This window comes from Dermacentor silvarum, chromosome 5 (assembly GCF_013339745.2).
Source record: "Dermacentor silvarum isolate Dsil-2018 chromosome 5, BIME_Dsil_1.4, whole genome shotgun sequence".
Lineage (NCBI taxonomy): Eukaryota > Metazoa > Arthropoda > Arachnida > Ixodida > Ixodidae > Dermacentor > Dermacentor silvarum.
In genome coordinates, this window is record NC_051158.1 from 19,975,565 (window position 1) to 20,001,812 (window position 26,248).

Consider the following 26,248-nt stretch of genomic DNA (forward strand, 5'->3'; position numbering starts at 1 on the left):
GCTTCATCAGAGAGCTTATAGGAGGCCAGTCCCAACCTGACTTGTGCGGATTTCCATATATAACCGGAATTCGTGTCGCCTGATTTAAACGTTCTTTATATAGTTGGCGTTCGGCGACGAAGGGACCCCGCATCTTGGTTGTGCGAGAGCACGTGACCTTTGTATCGGCGCCTTTGCATCGAAAGCCTGACTATAGCAACCACCGATTACCCGACCGCCAAGCGCCAACCCTTAAAACGAGCGAAGAAGGCAAGGAAAGCTCTTCGCTTTAAAAATTGAGTGTGTATGCTCGTTAGCTCGCTTTTAGCGCGCTGACGATTGTTGGGGCGCGTATCGATCATGCCAATGCGACGCCCGTCCCTTGAATGGTCTCGGCACGGTATACTTACAGCGACATGTGTGTCCGGGGACCATTTTGCAAAAGACGGCACATAGGCAGCTTGCGCCTCGACATATTACCGTGAATTACAACAAGTATAACGTAGTTGGCCGCGCTCCTTTGTAGACGGGACAGATTTCTTGATCGCGGATAGCTTGAACAGACGAACGTGGTTGGCCTGCGAGGATGGGCGGAACGATCATACGAAGATAGCATTAGTGGCATCGTCTTTTAATGCGAACGCATTTTATGTCCCATGAGGCAGAAAAGCCTGCGTTGTAGGCAACGAGTGGTACCAAACATCATCATCAGTGAGGTCATCAGCGTCTCGTATGACGTCAGTAGTAATACAAAATTACATTTCGGACAAGTGTAAGGTGACTTAAGGTGGAGTAAAGTGAATTAAGGTGAAGTAATGTGAATGAAAGTGAATTAAAGTGGAGAAAATGCATTAAGGTTGGTACAAACTTGAGCAAGGTGGATTAAGGCAGAATTGTGAAGGACACGTAACAATGTATGACCTCACTTATCATGTACGTAACCAATTAATTAGAGAAGTTATAATAAAATAACGTAAATGTACTTAAGTGAGTGTCAATTTTTTTAGTGGCACGTTCTGCGGTAACACCGGTTTACCATTCATAAGGAAAAAAGTAAAAAAAAAAAGGTGGCTTTGATTCTGAAGAGACATTTTCGGTAAAGGCTTGCAGCAAAGCAAATTGCACGGTTTTGGCGCCGAGCACAAGGTCGCCGGATCGATTCTCGGCTGAGGCGGCTGCATTCCTGTGCAAAGGAGGCGAGGGGGGATGGGGGGGGGGGGAGGACCACTCGTGTACCAAACCTTATGAGCATGGTCAAGAATCCCAGATGATTAATGAGTTTGTAGTTTGGGTTTCGTCCTTCTATATCGTGGTCTTTCATTCCTTCGGCGTTGAATTTAGCGTGGAAGAATTTTTTTTAGCGCCAGCGGACGAAAAAAGAACAGGCGCCGACCAAGGTGATGAAAATTTCTGTGAATGATTGTGTTGCGCGAAGTTTAGCACAGCTGTTTGTTGGGAATGTTGGTATACTCTAACTCGGAAAAAAAATTTGCGTCAGCGGACGGGGACAGAAGGAATGTTGTCTTCTTCCTTCTGTCCTCGTCCGCTGGCGCTAAAAAATGTTTTCCAAGTTTCCAAGAGTACCAACATGCCCAACAGCAGTGCTAAATTTAGCGCAACACAGTCATTGACAGAAATTTTCTCACCTTGGTCGGCGCCTGATTCTATTTATTGCGATAGCAATTATATTGACACTCCAAGCGGGTTTCTGCCGTCGCCGTCGCCGTGAGGTTCCGTGTAAAGTCCAATGGCTATGAAATCGTCGCCGCGCGCTGTGTGTTTTATGTGCGAGTGAAAGCGTGTGAGGGGCGCGCGCTTTCACGGGGAGCGAACGCACGGCGGAGAGCAAACGCGACTTCTTCCGTCGCGCGAAAGGCCGTGGGGGGACGGGAGGGAGGGAGGGCAGGCGACGTTTAGCTGTGGCACCAAATGCGTATTTATATAAAAACGTTGCGAGGCGAGAAAGTGGTAAAGACTTCCGACGCTGCTCGACGAGTGTCCCGTTCTGGTCTCGTCGAAAACCTCTGAGCCGCCGCCAGAGGTACCGGCAACAGTCACCAACGCCGCGCGCGTTCGGTGCGAACGCGGGCAAAACGCCGACGGCGTCGACAACAGTTATGCGCCTTGCTGGTGCTGCTGCATGTCCGAGTTTATACAACTGATAAAACTACTATCCTTACTCAGTATAGCTCTCTACTAATTTGCTATCGCAATTGATGTTTCGCCTTTCGGGTGAAATTGCGCCATTTTTTTTTTCACGATCATGAACCCCAGCTGGTCGAAATTAATCGGGAGTACACCACTGCGGTGACCACTCTCATAACCCATGGGAGAGGTTGACAGCAACCTCTCCCAACCGAAGGCTTGAACCAACCGAAGGCTTGAAGTAATTAACAGTGGTAGAACAAGGCATATCGCTGAAGCCAACGTTTCGACAAGGGGCTCTTAACAACTTCATAACTCGTTTGTTGCTTCGGTACGAAAACCAATAACTTAATTGATTTTCATTCATTTCTACCAGGCCTTGATTTCCAGCAGCGAGAGCAATTCCTAAAGAAAGCATAAGGATGTCGCCATTGGCTGGTGATTAGCATCACCTAAACCTTGTTATGGGCGCATAGAAATGCAGTCGTTGATGTTTGGAGATTGGACGTCACGGTATGCCAGTTTTGACGCAGTCATGGATGTAGGGTATATCGGAAGAGGGAGGGGGGAGATAGTATATATATATATATATATATTATATATATATATATATATATATATATATATATATATATATATAAAACACCCTCTTTTGTTCTGTGTCTTTAAGAGCGACAGCTCCACTACGCCATGTCTTGCAAGGCCATTCATCGTGTCGCAATGACCTTGAGCCGCCGAAGCGCAGTATTGCAGGTGTGACGTCACGCCACGTGATCCGCTGCGGAGGCGCCTCAGCTGCGCTCGCTCGGAGCCTCACCGCTGCGGTACCACGTGACTAGGCGAGCGGCTGCTTCGCCGCCGGCTGGGCCGTTTGTGCGTGCGCTTCAGAGCAAGCGACAGGCTGAATCCAATCATCCAGTAGATATAGCTAGACGGCAAGCTGCGAAATCTCAAGCAAAGTTGGCTGCTGAAACAACGGAGCAAAGGGAGGCCAGATTAGCACTTTATAGAGAAGCTTACCAAGCGCGGAAGCGTGCATTAATGAAACCCTGTGTGCATATCTTCGCAAACCAAAGCCAAACAGACCTTTCGCTCGTGATAACTACAGGTTAACAAAAGTTAAACCTCAGCCAATTTTTTTTTCTTTTTCCGCGTGTCGTAGAGGCCCGGTCTTCTTTTTGTGGGCGAACCGATCAGCCGACGACTTCTGCGTGGAGCAAGGGGTACGGAACCTTCGTAATTGGGAATGACGCCAGCGGGACTAGCTCCGGGGTATAGTAGTTCTGTGCGCCCCGTAATTCTTCGGACAGGGAAACGTGCCAAAAAGGTCACGCGGGACGCGCAGAGAGTTCTTTTCTCTTTCTCGCCTTATTTTTTTTCTCCGCTCCTCCGGATGGATCGAGCCAATTGGGCCGTTCGCGTTATTGTGATCCTTGCCATCTTTGTCCCTTTTGTTACCTCTCTTGACTTCACGTCCGCGGCCACGTTGTCCTTGTCCTCTTCGCCCTCTGCTACAATAGCTGTCCTCTTTCCCCTCCTTTTGCCTCGCGGTCATCGCCGAGCTGTTTGCACCCGCTTCACGATTTTTAAGTCTTCGCGTATCCCCCCCCCCCCCCCCCCCGCCCCTCGGCCATTAATCATCGCGCGCCTTTCCCACCACTATCTCGCTGCAAACAGGGGACGTTGCCAAGTTCCCCATCGATCCCCCGCGCTGCGCTGTCTGCCCGTTTAAATACGCACTGTACTCTCTCCCGCGAGGGCGCGCGCGGCGCTTTCTGGGCACGTTGTAATACAGGGATGTCAAATAAGAAGATGGCGAGGGTGGCGATGATCGACGCCCAGGTATACGCTCTTCTCCGAATCTGACACATTCATTTCGAACAGGTGCGCTTTGGCGCGCTACCGATATGTGGCACCTTCGTTTTTCACCTCCTTCGTTCGACTCTCCCGGCTGCTTTGTCAAGCGAGGGTGAGGGAACGTGAGCTGCTTCTCACGCGCTGTCTCGCTCAAGGCTGGCACCTGCCTGCACTACTCAGAGGGGGCCTTAAGCCTTCTCGGATTACTAAATACGGAGGAGCTGCTTTACATTACGGTCACGAAATATGCTGCATGATCTGTCAGAATGATACGGCTGGTGAGCAAAGCCAGTTTCTTTCTTCTTCTGCTGCTGCTGCAACCCTCCAAGTTTGAGGAGGCTGTCTAACTCGATCGTGTGAGAAATGCGCAAGTTTTATTGCTGTATGGTAACGGTGTTGCTTGCCTGTTGAAATCTTACAAGTTCTTAACTGTGAATAGTTAGTGTTGACGCATGTGATTTTACGATGAAAGGAAAGAGTCGCATTAGAAAACAGATGTTTTTTTTTTTTTTTTTTGTCATTCGCACCTGCATCATATCCTTGCCGGGTTCCGTGTTGGGTTTCGGCACGTTCAGAAGCGACGTCGTAGCACGCTGCTATACCGAAACCAGGGGGAGTATTCCGTAAGTGTCTACCTATAGCGGACATGTCAATTTCGTCTGCCGCTGAAGTTCTGATTGGCTGGGCTGGGGAACAGCGGCAGGAGACAGGCGCCCCTAGGCAATCGGCACTTCAGCAGTATAGAGGAAATGGATATGTCCGCTATAGGTAGACACTTACGGAATACCTCCCCAGGAGAGCGCAAGCCAAAATACATTCACCTGCGACGGCATGCACGCACTTCTGGCAGGCTTCATAGTGAGCCGCCGGTTAACAGAGAGTTTTAGAATAGGGGCCCCAAATGTTTGGGGCCCCAAAGAGCTTTGCGGGTGTTATAAATATTAAAATAAACTATACCATTTTATAATAGGACGAGTAATTTTGACTTTCGTAGTTTTGCGTTTAATTACAATTGAGAGGTTACTCTATTAGCTGCAAGCGATTTGTTGCGCCTAATTTTGAGTAACCGACTTGACGTGCCTTCACCAGCCAAGCTGATCCACGTTAGGCCTACGAGCCATGAAATCGACAATCGAATTCGGAATCAGCGGCGTCTAATGAATCAATCTTCATTACACACGTTAGTTGAGAGAAAGCGATAACCGCAGTCACTTCTCCTATATAGCTTACGAACTTCACGCGTTACCACGAATCAAGCCGAGTTTGGTACTCGGAGAGCCGTCGCTTCGATGGGTGCCGCCATGTTTGTTGACGCAAAGCTTTTGGGGCTGCTTTTGGGGCTCCCGCTAAATCGGCGAAATAGCGTGCCCAACGCAAAACCCAAACGCAGTTAGCGTCTCGCGCATGCGCAGTGGTGTCGACGCTATTACTTTGGGGCCCCAAAACGTTTGGGGCCCCTATTCTAAAACTCTCTAACGTCACGTGGCTGCTCAGCCGGCCGTCCCACCCGTCGCGCAGTCCGTGCAGCGTACACTTTGAATGTACCTGGTGTTCGCGCGAATCTTCGAAGATCGAAGCAAAATCTGTGCGCACGACATCGGAGGCGCCGTGGACCAGTCGTATCTGATGCAGTTTTCAACGTGGCGTCCCGCTTGGACGATGCCTAAAGCGGTTCGTATCCACAGCGAGCTGGTAAACTTCAACAAAACAGACTGGTGGACTAGTTGGTATTGCATGTTAATAGTTTTTAGCGCTAAGAAACGCACGACACGAGAGAAGGCACACAGCTAGGACACAGCGCTGTGTTATGTGTGTCTTCTCTCGTGTCGTGCGTCTTTGCGCTAAAGAACTGTTAACTGGTAAACTTGTTTTCACAACTTGTGAACTTGTTTTCACAACTTTTTTTTGGGGGGGGGGGGGGAATCAAGTTTTATTTTTGCTCGTGTGAGAGCTGAACGTGGCGTAGGACTCTTGTCCACACGCTGTTCGAGTATTCCGTGCTGCGTTTCTGTTGTCTCTCCGTCATACATGTTTATCCCGCTTCTTTAAAGACGCCGCTTCGGCTCACGAGACAGTGAAGGCACGTTTGTGCGTCTTTAAGGCGACTGGCCTGTATGAACGCCTTTTACTATATGCGGCGCCGTCAGATCGCGTACGCGCATTTACTACGTCTTTCCTTCTTTTTTTCTGTCTCTCTCTCTCACTACTCCATTCCTATTTTTCCCTTCCCCAGCTCAGGGTAGCCAATCAGACGCTTTTCTGGTTAACTTGCTTCTTCATTTCTTCTTTTCTCTCAAAGGAAAAAGAAAATAATGTGAGAAAAGGTGGAGAGATCGGCCGGAGCGGCTTGTCTCTGGCATGCTACTCCACAAATCTGGTAAATGGTTCGGGAGAGATAGGGAAAGGAAAAGAGGGAAATGAGGTGACGGTGCAATTTCTTGCAGAAGTTGATGGAATTGATGGCATTTTACGCATTTCCCCGATGAGGACTCAGTATCGACCTCCCTTCTTTGAGCAGAGAATCGACATATTTTTTCTCAGGCCATGCGGTACCCTCCGAGGGACACCGTGGGGGACACTCGCTGGGTCCAAATCTCCTCGTGTTTCGGTCCAAGGAGAAGGCCCAGGGGAAACCGAAATCGTGCAGTCGAGATTCGTTCACTCATCCGTGTGACAAAAGGCTGTGGTACGAAAACCCGACCGGACGACGACGACGACGAGATGCCCCAGATTCCGAGGTTTTCATCTGAAAGGGAAAGAAAGAAAGGAGGATAGAGCGAAGAGAGGATGAAAACAGATGGAGACACTCGAGACCCCGTCAACAGGCGCGACATCGGAGATGTCTGCAGCTCCCTCTTTTTTCTCCCTTCTCTTTTAAGCCCCGTGTTCGGAGTGTGCGCGCTCGTATCTGTCATCGTTATATTCGCTGCGTTTTATTATACGCGCCTCCGCTTCCATCTCCCCACCGCGCCATCTAAAAGCCGGATTCTGCGCCGTCTCTCTCTCTCCCTCAGTATCTTATCGCACTAAATCCGTGCAGCATTCTTGAAGCTGAGATGCTGAGCGCTTTAGTGAGAGGGGGCTGGTGAGTGAGTGAGTGAGTGAGTGAGTGAGTGAGTGAGTGAGTGAGTGAGTGAGTGAGTGAGTGAGTGAGTGAGTGAGTGAGTGAGCGAGCGAGCGAGCGACCGAGCGGGCGGGCGGGTGTGTGTGTGTGTGTGTGTGTGTGTGTGTGTGTGTGCGTGTGCGTGTGCGTGCGCGAGTGAGTGAGAGAGTGAGTGATTGGGGGAGGGAGCGAGTGAGTGAGTGAGTGTAAGGGACCTACTGAGTGATAACAGAGTGAGTGTGCGAGCGAGATAATAGTTAGGTAATTGCGTTAGTTCCGTGACTGAGTGAACTTTAATGGGCCAGCGGGAGAGCAAGCGAACGGCTTGGTGAGTGAGTGAATGAGAGTGAATTAGTGATAGAGTGTTCACAGGCGCGTATTCCTTCGCCCACTTTGATGAAGACATTTCTTGCAACAAATCGTAAAAGCAACCACGGTGACAAGGCTACATCGTCCGAGTGACCGCGACGGGGAATCAAAGTACCGACTTTAGCCAGCGCTAATTTCAGGTAGAGCACACGTACCTTAACGTCCTTTTTTTTTTTTTTTTTTTTTGCGTCCATCTCTGGGATCGGCGTCGTGAATGTACGCGTCGCGTAGGGAGCTTCAGTGCACTTGGTGTCGGCCGGTGCGAGCTGCCACAGTGCACTACTGCACGGTATTAGCGGAGCACTACACAGCGGCCTTCCGCAGGCTGCTCATCGATTTGCTCCTCAGCTTCGTTCTTTCCCAGCCTTGCGTTGCGGTGACGGCGGGTTGCAGCTGCAGGCTCTCGACGCCAGCCATGGGCCGGCAATAGAAAAGCGGCGTGGGTGCACGGCTGCGCTGCTCGGTTTGCGCGAGTCTTCTTCGGGATATCACCGGGCCGAGTTTTTTTTTTTTTTTTTTTTTTCCAAACAGCTAGCAGCTCGGCAGTCGATATTGACGGCGACGAGTGGGCGTCCGCTTGTCCACTGCGGGGCTGTGTATACTTAAGGCCGTGTTTACTGCTTCCCCCCACCCACTCACCCCCTCCTTCCCCTCTTCTTACCTCGAACGGATGAGAAGAGGGACAGCAAGGCTATCCCAAAGCGCACTGCCTTTCCCAGCGGTAACCTGGAACATGTCACCCAGGAAGTGTGAAATCGTCAAAGCCAAAACGTGATGAACCTATCGCTACCGCTTGTTACGGGCTTCTCTCTTTCTTCTTTCTTTCTTTCTTTCTTTCTTTCTTTCTTTCTTTCTTTCTTTCTTTCTTTCTTTCTTTCTTTCTTTATTCTACAGCCAATAGGCGACGGTCGTCTCCACGTGGAAACCCAGAAAGGCGAATAGCAATCCCGCCGTAATAAAGGTCACGTTCACCCAGAAAATGTCATTTCGTACCGATCCGGCAGGCCCTGCTCGATCCAATGTTTCATGGAGAAAGCGAATTTTTTTTTTTTTTTTTGCAGAGTTAGTATGTATGTGTGTTTTGGGCATTTGTGTGCGCATTTCTCAATTGTATATTGGGATAGCCGGCTCTTGTGTAGCCTACCTTCGCATCGGGGGGCAGTTATTAAACAAAACAAGAAAGAAAAGCCGACGGCGTGGTTTCCTAATGGAAATAATAAGCGTGACAAAGAACCACGTGCGGGTAATTGTACCGACAGCGCCTGCTATTTCATTATGCAATGCCTCTATAAGACCTGAAACGCACAGAAGAAATATCGCGCCAGCTCTTGTGTAACCTCGGCTTCGAGAATCGGTGGGAGATTGCCTGTTACCGATTCTTGCACGTGCTCCTGTCAAAAACAACATTACGCGTTAAATAAAGCATACCTCTGTTCCATTACACAGAAACAAAATCTTTTATACGAGTAGATGTCTCTGTCGCCGCCCACCCCCGCAGATCCTGCAGGGTTTTAATCCTGACAAATAAAGTTGTTCATTCATTCATTCATGCAACATTTTTCCGGTAAAATTCGTGCACGAAGGTCACTGCTAAAATTTGTTAAAAATGCTGTTGTGAGACTTGAAGACAAGATGAAAACGCAGTGAATACCGAGATAATACTTACGTCAAAAGATAAACAACTTTTCTTTTTTATTGATGCGAGATAACGAAGCCTTCGCTCATTTTATAAATCGGCTATTCTATGTGGAAGAAAAAAAAACTTGCGTAGTTTACACTGGAGGCGCAATCGAAAAGAGACAGCGGAGCTGATGGGCACATATAGCTAGTCCTGGGTATTGGGCTAGGCTAAGTACTATACCAAGTCATCCGGAGCATTTCCCGGAATTTATTGATTATTGATCGATCATCGATTAGCTGTTGATTGGCTATCGATGACAGTAAGTTTTTCTTCTTTCTTCCTCCTCCGGGTTCTTCTTTCTTGGTGTTTTAGTTCGTCTTCGTAGTGGTTGTCGCCTTTCCTTAAGCCGCTGCACTGTTCTCGAGCTTCGGTATTCAGGGACTCAAAATCGTGGATGTCAATAATTAGAACTGAATTTAATTGTAGACAGACAGAGGTTACGCTGCGAGTATATAATAAACAATTAAAGCGAGTACACATTAATGAATGCGGCTCAGCAAAGGCCTCGCAGCAGTCCGTCGCCCCGATCGGGGGGCACTTGGGAGATTGGTCCGTTGTCTCTCAAGTTTCAGACCACACTGACTGCTCAGCCGCGAACATTCTCACCCCCAGCCTCAGGACCATGTGTCCGGGCTGCATAACTCACACGGGCGGTGGGCGCCACTCGAACCTACCGAGCTGCCCACGCCGTTTCGCTCCCGACCCAAACACTCCCGAAAAACTCCCTTCTCCAGATGCCTCCAGCGGCGCGCCGTGCGATTTATGGCGCTCGCAAGACCCAGTGCGCGAGAACCCCTGCCACTCCCTTTTATTGCGATAGCAATTATATGGACACTCAAAGCGGATTTCTGACGTCGCCGTCGCCGTGAGGTTCCGTATGACGTCAACGGCGATGAAATCGTCGCCGCGCGCCGTATGCTGTATGTGCGAGTGAAAGCGCGCGAGGGACGCGCGCTTTCATGGGGAGCGAACGCACGGCGGAGAGCAAACGCGCGTTCTGCGGCCTGCTCCCTGAAGGGCTGCAGAATTGAGCGTCTCTTTCCTCATTTACAATCACCATATATATATATATATATATATATATATATATATATATATATATATATATGAAGGAGAGAGGGAGAGCGAACGCGACTTCTTACGTCGCGCGAAAGAACGTGGGGGGACGGGAGGAAGGAAGGGAGGGAGGGGAGGCGACGTTTAGCTGCGGCACCAAATGCGTATTTATATAAAAACGTTGCGAGGCGAGAATGTGGCAAAGACTTCCGACGCTGCTCGACGAGTTTCCCGTTCTGATCTCGTCGAAAACCTCCGAGCCGCCCCCAGAGGCACCGGCAACAGTCACCAACGCCGCGCGCGTTCGGTGCGAACGCGGGCAAAACGCCGGCGGCGTTGACAACAGTTCTGCGCGTTGCTGGTGCTGCTGCATGTCCGAGTTTATACAGCTGATAAAACTACTATCCTTACTCCGTATAGCTCTCTACTAATTTGCTATCGCAATTGATGTTTCGCGTTTCGGGTGAAACTGCGACATCTTTTCGCCGAACCGCGTCCGGCCACCGCACTTCGCAGGCGCTCTCGGGAAGCGACTCGGGTGCGAGCAAGCAGCACAACATTGCAAGGGAACAAATCCACAAACACAGAGAAAACCCCAGAGAAGACGAGTGACCACGCATTCCAACTAAACAAAAAGAATGCATACATGACTTATTCAAGGCGAAACTTCACAACGACCTTACAATGACTGACTAAGCTTTAGTCCCAACCATGCTTACTAGACTTATTCAGGCTCAGCTTCGCTAGTTCACAGGGGTATGTGCCATTGCGCTTGGACCCTTTCAGCACTGCCACCAGGATCGGCCCACATTTTCTGTTTACTACAGACAGATTACGCTCGGCATAAACAGCTCTGCTGTTAAAATGGGTTTGAATGAGAGGATTGGTTTTATCGAGTGACTACCACGAAATCCAGTGCACAGGCAATCTGTATCGAAAAACTACGAGGAGGAGAAGAGACAGATAGAGTATAGGCAGGGATGTTAACCGGAAAGGCGCTGGTTGACTATCCTACTTTGAAGGAAAGGGAATAGAAATTTGAGGGAGAGTGATAAATGGAAGGCGCGGTCAATGCATGTGTGGACGGCGCCGCGTAATCGAAGACGTTCGCATGCACTGGCCAGCGCCAAAGTGTTATGCACAGTATAAATTGCGGCAAACATTCGTTTAGTGACACGCGTGCGGTCGCGCTGTCCAGAGGCGAAATGAACAGAGTTGACTCACGCATGAGCTATCGCACCCGGGACAACACGTTGGCGAAGACCGCGGAACACGTGTCATTGCTAAATCCATAAAAATGCTACCCTGTACAGTGCTGTACTTCACTTTTTCTATAATATGTACTGCCTGCTTGCAGCGTCTATTCCCTATCGCGCTGTAGTTATGCTGTTTCCGTTCATATGATTAAGAAATCTTAGAAAACCTATAATTAACCGCCGTTGTCAAATCACTGTAAGGAAAACTAACATGAAAATGTTTAGGCTGCGTTGGTCAAGCAAGGCTTTATTTTTGTGCAGCTTCCTGCGCGTCACTGATGTCTTATAGCGTAGATTAGGCGCTAGAAGTGCGTATTCAGTGTTGTCATTTTCCTCTCCTCTTCATCTCGTTGTAGAAATGTTCTTTTTTCTCGCTTTCTTTGGGCTCGCGACCGCTTGAATCGAGACACCGACGCTGCAGTGAAACGCCAGGACCAAATCGTCGTACACTCACTTTCCGGGGGAGATAAACATTGAAAAGAGAAACCCCTGCTTCTCGTGTTCTCCGCTTCAAGCCGAGCACTCGTCCTGATTATTTTTGCCTTCTAATTCTTCAGCGTAATGTTGTAGATGGCTGCTTAAAATTCCATTAGCGTGCACTTCCAACAAGCCTGCCGTTGTGAAGTCTCCTTTCATTGCTTTTTCTTTTCGCAGTTATAGTCTATTTTGGCGCACGAGATTTCTTGCCGTCTCTCTCAGAGCCACTTATTTCACCACGATTGGAATTTGTACATTCTGTGATAGCGTATAACATGTGGCTCTTGTACTTATAAAAAACTTCAGGGAGAGCCTTAGCAGCCCTGAATAGTTCATCTATTTCAATATACTGCAGTGCGCAGCGTCTTTCTTGTACAGGTTACTTTTTTGTTTTCTTACGTTGGAAGCTTCCGCCTTCAACATTTTCACGCAGTCTAAACTTCGGGTCGTTTCTCTTCCCACGCGATTCCTTCCGCGCGAAACTCTTACAAGTTTAAAGAGTTCCGCGCGACCGAGGTTTAAAAGTGCCCTCGTCGTCGCTGCGTCGTCGTCTTTATTATCTGCTTTTCTTTTAATTCACCGGCTGCAAGTTACAACTAAAAAGCCAAAGATTTCGTTGTGCCAAATTCCGTTGTCAGTTGTCTTCCATAATTTTTTTATTTTTTTTTTTGACACAAAGAATTGAAGTGAGGCCTCTCGCTTCGTATGCTTGCTAAGATCAAGGCTCAAACAATTTGTTTTAGTGAAATTGTCCACATACGTATGCGTAGGTAGGTATGCGTATACATAGGTATGCGTGTGAGCATTCTGTAGGGGCACAGTTAAGTTCCTGCGCATTTTGTGGTGTGGACATTGTTTGATTAGTCGCGTTCTCAATTGGGGTTAGCGCAAGCGCTATCTCTCTCTCTCTCTCTCTCTCTCTCTCTCTATATATATATATATATATATATATATATATATATAGTAAACGTAGTTTGTTCGTTTTCCCTGATTTTCTGAAATGTCTCTGCAGGGGAGGTATTAAGACTTAGAGAGTGACTCCAACCAAATAAGGGGATTTTATTAGCCCGACGTTTCGGAGCCAACTCGGCTCCTTCTTCGGTGGGTATTCTTCGGGTGGGGCGGTGTGCAGCTTTTAAAAGGTACATCGTAAGAAAGGAGGAAGGGTTGGAGTCACTCTCTAAGTCTCAATCAATTTTCCCAACCAGACAGGTAATTCTGTCGAAGTGTTTAGCTTCAAGTGGAGGTATGCACGAGACTTTAGAAAGCGCAAAGTGAGATTGTATGCCTGTTTGTGACCGCGTTTTATTTTGTGCGAGAAATAAAAGACCTTTGTCATTCGCCTTTTGTGTGTTCTGTTCTTTTCTCGGCTCCACTGGGTATTTATGACTCATATTTCTTGGCCACTCTGGCCCCAGAGCGTCTCACCGCCGTTAGTCGCTCGCTTATGAGGCCGGACAATGTTTCTCCTACTACCGTGCAGCACCGACAAATCGGTAGGTGTGAAAAGACTAACGTGCGTTCACCATCGGCCTATATATTTTATGTCCACTGCAGGACGAACGCCTCTCCCTGCGATCTCCAATTACCCATGTCTTGCGCTAGCGTATTCCAACTTGCGCCTGCAAATTTCCTAACTTCATCATCCCATCTGGTTTTCTACCGACCTCGACTGCGCTTCCCTTCTCTCGCTATCTATTCTGTAACCCTAATGGTCCACCGGTTATCCATCCTACGCATTACATGGCCTGCTCAGTGCCATTTCTTCCACTTAATGTCAACTAGAATATCGGCTATCCCCGTTTGTTCTCCGATCCACACCGCTCTCTTCCTGTCTCTTAACGTTAGGCCTAACATTTTTCGTTCCATCGCTCTTTGTGCGGTCCTTAACTTGTTCTCGTTCTTTGTTAACCTCCAGGTTTCTACCCCATATGTTAGCACCAGTAGAACACAATGGTTGTACGCTTTTCTTTTCAACGACAGTGGTAAGCTCCGAGTCAGGATGTGGTAATGCCTGCCGTATGCACTCCAACCCAATTTTATTCTTCTGTAAATTTCCCTCTCGTGATCAGGGTTCCCTGTGAGTAATTGACCTAGATAAACGTACTCCTTTACAGACTCTAGAGGCTGACTGACGATCCTGAATTCTTGTTCCCTTGCCAGGCTATTGAACATTATCTTTGTCTTCTGCATATTCATCTTCAACCCAATTCTTACACTTTCTCGATTAAGGTCCTCAATCATTTGTTGTAATTCGTCTCCATTGTTGCTGAATAGGACAATGTCATCTGCAAACCGAAGGTTGCTGAGATATTCGCCGTTGATCCTCACTCCTAAGCCTTCCCAGTCAAAGAGCTTGAATACTTCTTCTAAGCATGCAGTGAATAGCATTGGAGAGATTGTGTCTCCTTGCCTGACCCCTTTCTTGATAGGTAACTTTCTACTTTTCTTGTGGAGAACCAAGGTTGGTTCCTGTGCAATCCTTGTAGATATTTGCCGAGATATTCACGCATGCCTCCTGTACTCCTTGATTACGCAATTCCTCTATGACTGCTGGTATCTCTACTGAATCAAGTGCCTTTTCATAATCTATGAAAGCTTTGAGGCTCGCTAATTACATGGTGCGGTACTTTCGCAGTCGTGTTGTGGTCGTGACATGTGTGAATCTTGAGTGCGAAACAAAAAACTAATTCTCTATGTTACCCTTCTGATACCAGAAGGAAGTACTGCATGTTAGAATAAGCTACGCCACCCTTTCGCATTTCGACTTATCAGTGACGCTCCTCTTGCCAAAAATGTGAGACTCCGTCGTTAACCTCGCCTCACACTAAGACGGGGATATGGAGTTTTTGAATTGGTTCTCTCGCTATTGGTACAATTGTTTTTTTTTTTATTTCAAGGAGGTGTTAATGTAGACGGCGTTGGGTTACTCCTCTTAATTCATAGATGTGCCCGAAACGATGTAAAAGTTTCGTGCAAAGAATAGAGAAAGAATATAGCGACAACAGTTCTGAAGTCCTGGTGTCGCGGTTTCGGCTCTAATAATACTGCACGGCACTATTTGCATGTATTGCAGTGGTGCATTCCAAGGAAACAAGAGCGAGAAATAATATGTTGTTGCGACACTTCACGTGACTCATGCGACGAGTGAATGTTTTAGTATCCTTGCACTGTGCATCACCAGTCGCGTCTGCGTCAGTGCAGATTGCGGCATGCCTTACCGCCGAAACCTGGCGTTCCGTGTACCTTGGGCTTAATAAAGCACGAACGAGCCTCGTGAGATGTTTCTTAATCCTTGCGCACTTTCTTATGAAGGCCGTGGTGACGAAAGCTGGCAGCCATGTGGCGTGTTTCTGACGTCATCCACCGCCCTGAGATAACTTATTTAGTACTTATAATTGAGTTTGAGCCGCTGCGGTTGTCGTCACTGCGTGAAGTTGGCTATTTAACACACAGAATATCATGTGATGGCTCTGCTAAATGGGAACAAATTAACAAGTATACTCCATTACTTCCAGCAAGGGCGGTTTGTTGGAACTCGAGCCGTTATCTTTGATGTCCCATCCAGAAGCCTTTTGCATGAAAGCAACGTCCGTTGTTGGCCGGTGTTTCTCATACCACTCGCTCGTAAATTGTTCACTAGAACTTCTTTTCTCTATTTAATTGTGCCAGTACGTGCCAAGTTCACAAAGCATATTGTTTGTAAAAAATAGTTTGTAATTGACCGGCTGTCTTCTCTAAATTACTTTATCTATAATGCTTGTCCGGCACTTGTATTTACGAACTGTTTTGTTAATGCAAGCCGTATTCGTTAATGGTCTGTCCTGTAACGATAGGCCGGCCACTGTTGCCTCATTGTGGCTGCCTAATGTGACGCGTACGGTGACTGAACGCGCAGTGGCTTCAACTTTAAAGCTGTTTGCTATATCTTCTCGAAATGTGGTGAAATTCACTGGTGACTAAGCAGCGGTTGTTACACTTTGCCTCTTTGCAGAACAAGGTTGTGACCGTAGATGACTACAAGGTCAAGCTGCAGGTGAGCATTTCTGCCGCTGTTATTCTGTATATGTGGTACAGGGTGAGGCAAATTCTTACTTTTTTTTTCTTTTTTTCTTCTTTTTTTCTTTTTTAACCAAAAGCCTCAATTTAATTTTGTCATTCTATATAGTTTGTTGATGCATGAATTATTTGTTCATTTCCTTGACGCTTACGTGGTCATTATTGAGGTGTTTAATGTCGAAGTTATTGCAAAATAAAACGGTACTCGAGACGCTTCTCGTTGGTCGCCTGCTTGGCTGTCGTCTGCTCGGTGGCCGTCTGCTCGTCGCTGTGTAACTGAATGAGCATCGGATGCCCATTCGGGCACGTGGCGCCGAGCACACGCGCAGTCAGAGAGGGCGCCAGGCGGCTCGCGCACGTAAGGTCCCGCATATTTGTGGATTGACAATGCAATTACATTTAAAATGGCAATTTATTCGCTACAATAACATACGGATGAGGCTGCGAGTAAAATCTGCCACAGAGTGGCTTGACAGAAGCCCACCCTGCAGAAAATCAACGCAAAGGACATATCGAACTTAGAACCGTGCAACACGGTACAGGAGTGAGCAAGGACGCACACAACACTGACTTTCAGCAACTTTATGCAAATCATAACAAAACAACGCAAGAAAACTGAACTGATATGTAATAACGTCATCTCACTCTCGGCAATAACGCCCAGACACCGTAACTCTTTACTGGACTGCACGCATGACGCTCCCAAGCGACTGATCTTACTTGCTTCGAAGACTTCTCTTGACAGCTGATTGCAAAGCAAGTTATATTAGTGTTGCAAGTCACTACCGTTTACGTCTCCTGTCCCTGTCCCATGTTGGGCTGTTTTAGATTGAAGGTGATCAACCAGCAAGCTCACATTTCGATGTTATCAAAGAATATCCCCGTAGTTGGATATTTAATGTGTAATATCTCCCAGGCTGATGATGATGATCTCCCAGTTGGAAATTGCGTGCATAATTTTGGTTCTCCGCACCAAATTTTCTAATTCTGATGGGTGACGTACTTAGTATTCACAGCGTGACAAGTCAAAATAACGATAATCGAGCTGCTGTAACGAGCTGCGACAGACAAGAGAAAAAGTGCATTAAATAAACTATTTAAAGCTATCGCTGTAAAATTGTCTTGTCATATTCAGATGTTTCTGTGCACTTTAGGTTGTCAGAATTAATGCACGGTTTTCAACTACGCGTTTTCTTATTGCACCTATAGTTAGAGGTCGCTGTCTTGTGCAATAGAATTTTCACAGCCCTAAAGTTAAAGGGTTTTACCCATAGGACAAGCCAACAGCTCTAAGGGCGTAGACATTTTTTAGAGTGTGCGTCAGTGCTGATGTTCGCCATGCCTCAAAGTACTGGCGTGAATCCCGCAGATATGGGACACGGCCGGCCAGGAGAGGTTCCGGAGCGTCACACACGCCTACTACAGGGACGCACACGGTGAGTCGGCATATTGCGCATTTGCGCTTTCATACTTATGCTTAAAAGAAAGACATAATAATGATGTTTAAGGAAAGCTGAAGAGTTTAGCCGGCCCCGCTGACTATGCTACTTCACAAGTTCCTGCTAAAATAATAATAGAAAAAACACGCACGGAAGCATACTAACACGGCAATTACAGGCTTCCAGGGCTGCGGACAAGCCGAGAAATGATAAATAACTTCCTTGTTTCCCGTTTTTTTTTAAATTTATATCTCATTGTTTTTATTTGAATTTAAGATATTATACATCTTTCGTCATACATTTTTTTTGAAAAACAAAATGGCCTAAGCAGTGCCACGCCTTTTCTAAACAATTCATTACAGCAGGCGAGAAACCGTACATAAAGAAAATGCTTATGCATGTCCTATTAGTGTTTGAGAAATATAGTAAGACAAAGATGAACTTTCCGTAACTGATACACTGCTAACAGAAACGTCGCGTAATAAAGAAGTGCCGCTTCAAATTGTTAGCAAAACTGGGCTGAGAACGTTCGTGCTGAACGTATCTACGACTTTAGCGTGAATGTTGGGCCGGGCTCACTGTTGTGGGCTGCACTTACGTTCGATTTCGCTTTTACACACATCACTGTGGAACCTTCTTGCTTTAGCCGAAATGTCGCATGGAGTGAAGCGAGTACCGACAAGGTCCGCACGAGGGTTATCAGAAACCCCGTTCTCGAAAATCAAGTACACTCTGGCACTCAGCGCATAACAACGCGGTATGTAGAATCAGCTAGGCTTATTTTTGTTCTGCTTGCTCTTTGAAATCAGAAGAGAAGCGCGCAAAATAGTGGCAAGCGGCGCCAGAGAACACGAGGAACAAGAAAAGGGGACAAGGCGCCTCGTGATCGTCCTCGTCCCCTTTTCTTGTCCTTCGTGTTCTCTGGCGCCGGTTGCTATTATCATGAACCAACTAACGCAGCAATACGTTCTGACCGTATAAAATAATTTAGCTGCTTTGTATAACGCCTTGCGTTGAATCAACAAGGATGCTAACAACGTGGGTGTTTGACGGTACAAGTGTAACAACGAAACATTGAATTGAAGCCATTGTTATTGATGCGAGTGAGCAGGAAATTTCATTCAATCATTCATAACGTTTCAACTGCATTTGCACTGGCGACTGAGAGAGGTCGTGCGACCGACTGTGAGTGGCGAACAAGGAGTGACTCTTCGCGACTGTGTTCCCAGCTTCTCGCGCAGCATGTCTCGTTGAAAGCGAATATTCGCGGGATCGCGGCCCTTCACTCGCTGCCGCCTGCTTTCGCACCGAATGAGTTTGCATCTTCGTGACCGAGAGAGAGAGAGAGAGAAGTTAACCTGGCTAAGCCCGGTTGGCTACCCTGCACTGCAAAAAGGTGAAAGGGGACCCACGCAATGAAAAGTTCATTGTTCAGTTTATCACAAGCAGTCATACAGGCAGGTGCACCTCAAGAAACTCGGCAATGCTTTTGTGGCTATGCACATCGCAGACTTGCCCCTGCACGCGTCCGCAGGTAGCTTTCCCACATTAAGACAATTTTTGCGGAGAAGCACCCTTCACCGATTCTGTTCGTTTTGCATGTGGCACCATCTATGATGGCAGCTGCGTTGTGCCTGGGTGAAGTAATCAGGTGGTGCGTCGGAACAAGACATCGGAATACATGGACGATTATTTTACACGCGGTTTCCCGCGTACGAAGGCCCACCACAACTGCCGGTATTGCTTCGCCAGGGACCACGCTGCCACAATTGGCACCGCCACAGCACATTTCAAGACGCTTGCAAGAAGACTTTCTCAAGAAATACGCCATCAGAACCCGAGAAAAATAAAATATGAGTTAAATATCTCCGTCAGTCAAGCATGTTTGAGACAGACGCACGAGGCCATGGTGCCAGGATGTGAAATTGTCTCTTGTGTGAAAGACCTGTCATCTAACTTCCCTAAAGCTGTTCCAAGGGCAAGCCTCTGATCTTTGTATGATGGGCAGTCACACAGAAGGCGTAGTACAGCTTGTTTTATCCCATACGTGTAGCAATTGTCCGCCATACTAGTTAAACATGAGCAGGCGTTCGTGGATGAAACGCCTACTCGCAGGTGACAGAGTAAGGTTTCATACTGTCCAGTAAAACAGGGTAAATGTTGTAACTTCGTATTTGGGTCCATGGCGTGTAGGCGCCGGTTAGTACATTCGTGACCAAACAGCACGAAAGGGAAGCCAGCACAGAGACGTCTTACAGAAACGGGATTGCGTCTCGTTTCACAAAAGTAGGCAAGCATTTCTACCGTCCATACCCACAAACGCGAGTTTGCATCTGCTGTCTCTTACTTGCTTGACTATGGGAGGTTTAATTTTTTTTTATTATTTCTCGGGTTCTAGTGACGTATTTGTTTTAGAAAATCTTCTTGCAAGCGTCTTGAAATGTGCTGTGGCGGTGTCAATTGTGGCAGCGCGGTCTCTGGTGGAGCAATACCGGCAGTTGTGGTGGGCCTTCGTACGCGGGAAACCGCGTATAAAATAAGTGTCTGTTTATTTTGACGTCTTGCTCCGACGCGCCGCTGATTACTTCACCCAGTCGCAAAGCAGCTGCCATCGTGTGCCATCATAGATGGTGCCACATGCAAAACGAACATAAGCTGTGAAGGGTGCTTCTCCGCAAGGACTTTCTTAATGTGGGTAAGCCACCTGCCGAAGTGTGCAGGGGCAAGCTGTGAGGAATTTCCAAAGAGCATAGAGTAAATGCGGGATGTCGCCTGTGGAAAGCTTTTGATGATTTCTTGTAAAGGAAGCTCCATGATAGCGCTCCCGCTCGCCTTACTCGAGATAATTCGTTCTTCTACACCTAAACACGCAGATAGAGAGACAGAAAGGACAGAACAACAAATAAACTATCAACTAGTGGTTTACTTCCAGAACAAAGTATACGTACATGAAAGTTGAAAACCCCTATAATATCACGCCAGACAATGTACACATTCGCGTCGCTCAAAGCACGCTGTAGATATGTTTACATCTTTTTGCGACGAACAAGGACACAGATGCCGTGCTCACACTTATCAGCGCTCTCGTGTTATGTGCTGCGCGCCTTGTAAATCTCCCCGCTTATCTCTTGCGGATACCTTCGAAGGGCACGTGTGCTGGTGTGCAAATCGGTGTTAACCCTCGTCGTCGGCTATGATCGGCTAGGTGACCCCTAGCTATCTGCGCCATCTCCGCACGGGGGGCCGAATTCACAACGTTTTTCGTTCCTACTAAGGGTTTATTGCCTTTGGTTGACCGCCTTCGCTATCGATATGTCCGACAACTCGATCGGCTGGCATCTTCTCTTCAGAATATAGTTATAGCGCAAGAACGTTCTCTTTTTAATATGAACCCAGATTTTGCGGAATCATGTGTTCTTCGACTAGACTGGAAGAGGGATTTATGATGCGTACTCTACATAAAGTTTCCTACAAAATTTACTAGAAGGAATTCTGGTGCTAGTCTCTTCGGGAGCTATGGTCATCGCAGTTCAGCCAGAATGGGAATGATGGTTCGTACTACATGTATTTGCCTAAACTTTCTCCTTCTAGCTTCAAACGGCGTTGCGTCTTTACAAACTGTTCTTTTTCAACAAAATGTTGCGTTACAAATGCAACCATTAGCGGTGATTATGCATGTGCGGACAGTTTGATATTGCCTTCTCCGTTAAAGAAAATAGGAATTGCTTCAAAATTTAGGCCAATAAAGGCAGCTGAAGCGCACTAAACAAAGCCAATAGAGCCTGTGAAGCCACAAGCGCGGATATTAGACAAATCCACGTACTAACCATAATTTCCATGGTGGCTGAACGATAGCTGGGCCAGAGTTCCCCCTATTAGTTTTACCATAGGAAGTATTGTAGAAGCGTGCAGTATACTTTCGGGAAAGCACGGCACTTGCCTAAGTTCACCGTCGATTGCGCTCGCAGACAGGCAATTGTCTTTTCTGGGCAGCCATAGAAGAAATGCGGAGCGTGCGCACAACTACGAATTTGGCTTTATCAGTTGCATTGGAACGGTACTAATAGATAAGACGCACGCGTCAAGCATAGTTTGCGCATCACTCTTTGCGCATGGCGTGGTTGCCCACAATGTTCACCCCCTGTACGTTTTATTGAACAGTATAGATGCGCTTCGTCTGTGCTATTTTCGTCCCTGTGTATGTTCAATTGTGCAGCGCCGCTTTATAAGTACAGACTGTATGGTACTTTCATGGGCACGAGAGCGCGATAACGACCGCGCATAGCACGAGAGCACCCCACTTGAAATCGGTCATCGATTACTCGCCATCGTCCGAGACCCAAAACAGTCGGCCGGGGCGCGCGTCGCATATCGGATTCGATCGCGTGCAGAAATGCGCCAGGTAGCTTTGCAGCCTTTGGTCACACGGTGCTACACTGTATGCGGTGCCCTGCCTTACAAGCTTCGCGCCACGGCTTTAACGGCTTGCCAGTCACAGGAGAGGAATGGGCGTGAAGTTACAGGACACAGGGTGCAAGGATCCTCAAATGAGGCAATTATACGCTAAAATTGATACGCAATATACACAAAAGTTTATCGCTGTTATATAACAGATATACGCCGGAATGGATGTCTCTGACGTCTGCCGATGCAAAGCCTGCCTTCTTACCTATGTGCGTTTTTTTTTTCGTTTTTCTTTCTTTTTTGTGAGCGTGTGGTATGCCCATGTCGGCGGAGCATTTCCTGCCTAAACCTGCTCTTTGAAGTGATAACCGTGCTACCGTGGCGCAACCTACTCTTCCTTCCTACTCAACATTACTTTTCCTGCATCGCCTAGGACTTCTAATGCGATCAGTACGTTATAGCTGCTTAACTAATGCTTTTATTTTCTCCAAGCACGAGTGCACACGCAACTAAGATATTCGCAGTTTCATGCACTTTGGGTCGGTCAATTTAATTGCTGCCGGCGTTCTCAACACCAGTCGCAGCGCCCGCGTGTATGACCTTTGTGTTTCTATATGCCCTGTCTATTCGTGCTGCAGAAACTCAGTTTCAAGAAGAACGTATATACCAACTAGTCTGTCACTGAATTATTTTGGGACCGTGTAGGCTTCGCGCCTAGGAGCTTAGAGCGTGGCTGCTTCTGCTACGTGCTTCCCTTTTACGATGATCCTTTCGCACTTGATGAAACAGCGGTAAAACAGGTGAGAGCGAGGTACACACACGAGTGCCAACTCACAACAACACGTTTATTGGTGGAAAAGAAACCTGTATACACTGAAACACTTGACAAAGAAAGTTTTCTGGTAAAGATAAAAAGCCGTGTATGCGCGGCAGAACCTGCCGGGCACATCGATGAAGAAAACCGAAACCTAATTATCGGGCATGCGGAAAATTTTTCTTTTTCAAGTTGTTCAGTGTATACATATTTCTTTTTTCCATCAATAAACTTGTCGTAGCGTGTCAGCGCTCGTGTGTGTACATCTGTTTCTTCGTCTTCGTGTGTTTTAGCGCTGTTTCGTCAAGTGTTCACTGTCTATACCCTCCCTTCTCTGCTCTACTGCTGATTCTTTCACTGATTAATAACCCGTGCGCCTTGACTGGCTTTCCCTCCTCCAGCGCTCCTGCTTCTCTACGACGTCTCGAACAAGACCAGCTTCGATAACACGAGGGTGAGCGCATCATGCATTCCCGCAATTCACGCATGCACCAAACCCCCTGCATGATTTGCACGGGCCGACGACACGCTGCCTCAGTATAATCGACTGTATAGCATTGCTGTTCAGACTGAGTTTCCGGCTTCCGCATTAATTGGCAATTTCAGTAATTACCACCCGTGTAGTCGAGAGAGGGCTCTTCTGGCTGGACGCTGTTCGTGAACTTGCACGCCACGTCCCTAGGTCTCGGCTGACGTTGACCGCCTGCGTTACCTGCTTTAAATCAATTGAGGAATGGCACAGCGACTACAACACACCTAACGTCTCAATTTCGCTCTTTATTCGAGTTCGTGTTACGGCGGCTCTCTTCGCAACATATTTCTCGTTAGTTGTTTTCTGTCAAATGATACTGCGCCGAAGAAAGTGAAGTAGCCGCGATTCACCTGATTCGACACCTTGTCTGTAGATACGTACAAGTTAAACTTTACCGGCGAGTGAACGTGTTTGTCAGTTAACTAGCTACCTAGCTAACCGGTTAACTGCTCTGAAGGTTCCCAGACAACTGGCTAGTTAGAAGATGCACACACAGCTCAGTTATCTTTGAAGGTGACCTTGAATAGTGACCTCTCAGTGCCGCCTTCATTACTACGTAGCACTAATCCTTGTGTGACATCTCGTATCTTTGAACACAATACTTAGTAATGCCTTTTCGAGAGCCTCGAAGTTTTTTTTCCCCCTTTTTTATTTTCTCATTTCTTGCTGTTTGTTTTATACCTTAGTTCTACACGAGGGCCTGATGTAATGATCAGTAGGCGAAAAATCATACAATCTCTGTTCAGGTCGTGTTTAGACGCATGCAGCGCTTCGCAGGACAAAAATCTGGCAGCGATTTCACGGAGTAAACGTTTGTGACATTCTTGATCAATTTGCCAAAGCAAACGTACCGCCTCTCAATTTCCCGAAACTAACGTTAAGTGCATTTGAAAGAAGAAAAGATGTACCGTTTTAGTCACTGTTCATAATGCAGTAAATAATGCGTTTATTATCGTGCGTTCTTAAGAGTATGATATTGCTGGACACGCACCGATGTATGAAAGAGAGAGAGGGAGAGAGTGCGAGAGAAGGAGAAAGGCAGCTTGGTTAACCAGTAGAGATGACCAGGTTTGCTACCCTACATTGGGGGACGAGGGACGTAGAAAGATAAAAGAAAATAGAAAATGAGACACACAGCACAAGAACACAATCACAGCCGGTCACGATAACTGCACGCAATCAGAGCACAGGATAACAATTAACACCAATTATAGGTCAAAGCTGTTGGTGCAGGGTATCTGTCCTTAATAATTGTAGCAATGCATTAGTTGCTCTCTGCTGCGATGGCTTATGAGGTCGGCATTCCACAACAGTTTGTTCTGACAGTGGCCTGCGACCGACGCGGGACCAACGCGCAACAGCGTCAATCAGAAATGTCCAGTCGGCCGCATACACGTTTGCCCCTGAGTGTTGTCCCCTGAGTGAGTGCAGTGTTTTCTTTCGTGTACCCGCGATGACGTGCCTTCCGTCTTTGTGCGGCAGGCATGGCTGGGCGAGATCAACGAGTACGCGCAGGATGACGTGGTCATAATGCTCATCGGCAACAAGGCCGACATCATGCAGGACCGCCAGGTGCGCACCGAAGACGGAGAGAGGCTGTCCAGGGTGAGCAAGCTTTTCCTCCTCCTCCTCGCCCATTCCCCAGCTTCGGTCTCGCACCATGTATCCAGGCTCGAATTTTAATGCGATAACGTTAAAGGCCCCGTGTCGCAGAAAATCCGGCGTTGGTGTCGGTGTCGGCGCCGGCGCCCGCGGCCGAACAAAATCATCCCTAACCACCCCGACCACGCAGGCCCTCCGCGTGGCGCAGAAGTGTTAATGAAGAAAAATTGAATTCCTTAAAGTAAAATGCGTAAGAAAAATCGTTAAGTACGACTTAACCACAACCTACAGACGTTATAGCGTCGGATTGTAATTTGAATATACGAAAAAAAAATAATTCTCTTACGCGTAAACTCACACAAACCTCTTTTCCAGAATTTCCACCATTTATACAGCGGGGCGCCGCGGTTTGTTCCTTCCAGATGGCACTCGCCTCCTCGGCATCCGCGCGCCGAGGCGAAATTGCAGAAAAAAGAAAGCTGCAGTTGGCCGGGAAGCCTGATAAGCAGCCAGGGATCTTTGAATGCTATCGCGTTCCACTCTTAAAGGCGAAGCTTAAGCGTCCTCCAAATTATCTTGCGATATTTCAGAGGGAGAGAGAATAGAGGAAAGGCAGGGAGGTTAACCAGACGCGCGTCCGGTTTGCTACCCTGCACTGGAGAAAGGGGTTATATGGACGAAATTTCGAAGCTGTGCCATTGTGAAGTACGAGCTGGGCCGAGATTTCATTCGAGAACACAACACGTTTAGCACACTTGCGCCAGCACAACTGTTGCGGCAAGCTAACGGCCGTAGATGTGGCTCGTAACGCAGTATGGCTGCGTTTGGCCAGCTGTGTGCGAGGCCCCTTCAGGAGTGGTTGCGCAATCTGCGTGAGGCCGCGCTAGGTGGAAAACATGCAAGCGGAGAGAAAGACGGAAACGTTATTAAAGATTATTTAAGGAACTTCTTATTTTCGGTGGGATGCCTAAATTTAATGTATTACCTTGCTCTGACTAACATAGAATAGAGCCGAATTCACAAAATTTTTCGCTCTCAAGTGCTGTTTGGCATCGGCTTCCGTATGCTCTTACGAATAATTCTAGCGTAAGTGTCTTTTTTTGAATACGAGCCCGTTTGTTATGCTCCTGTAGGAACACTTTTTGCACCGGAAACATAACGGCTATATCATGCCAAAAAAAAAAACTGATCACTTCGCGAATCCGCGTGCAAACCCGAGCTGCATTAAAGCTGCGCCCGCCATCTTTACCATGTGGCAGATTGATTGGCCGAACAGTCGGAGCACTGTACATTTCGTGCTCGTGCTTCCGTGCCTCGCGTTTTAGTTTGTGTCGCTGGCGACACATGTACTCTTGGCCAGACGCTCACTTTGTACGACTGTTTCAGGAGTACGGAGTGGCCTTCATGGAAACCAGTGCCAAGACAGGCTGCAACGTGGAACTGGCCTTCATGGCCGTGGCACGGTGAGTGAGGCT

At 47.5% G+C, this 26,248-nt stretch overlaps 1 protein-coding gene across 3 annotated transcripts in view; it reads left to right on the forward strand.

The window, feature by feature from the left end:
* LOC119453000 (ras-related protein Rab-37) overlaps positions 1 to 26,248 on the forward strand; it is a 134,923-nt gene that overhangs the window by 96,726 nt on the left and 11,949 nt on the right. For all 3 annotated transcript variants that reach the window (XM_037714975.2, XM_037714977.2, XM_037714974.2), the window contains 5 exons: positions 15,918 to 15,959; positions 17,352 to 17,418; positions 23,041 to 23,093; positions 24,654 to 24,776; positions 26,160 to 26,236. In XM_037714975.2, coding sequence (XP_037570903.1) covers positions 15,918 to 15,959; positions 17,352 to 17,418; positions 23,041 to 23,093; positions 24,654 to 24,776; positions 26,160 to 26,236 — 362 coding nt within the window. The remainder of the gene's footprint in view (positions 1 to 15,917; positions 15,960 to 17,351; positions 17,419 to 23,040; positions 23,094 to 24,653; positions 24,777 to 26,159; positions 26,237 to 26,248) is intronic.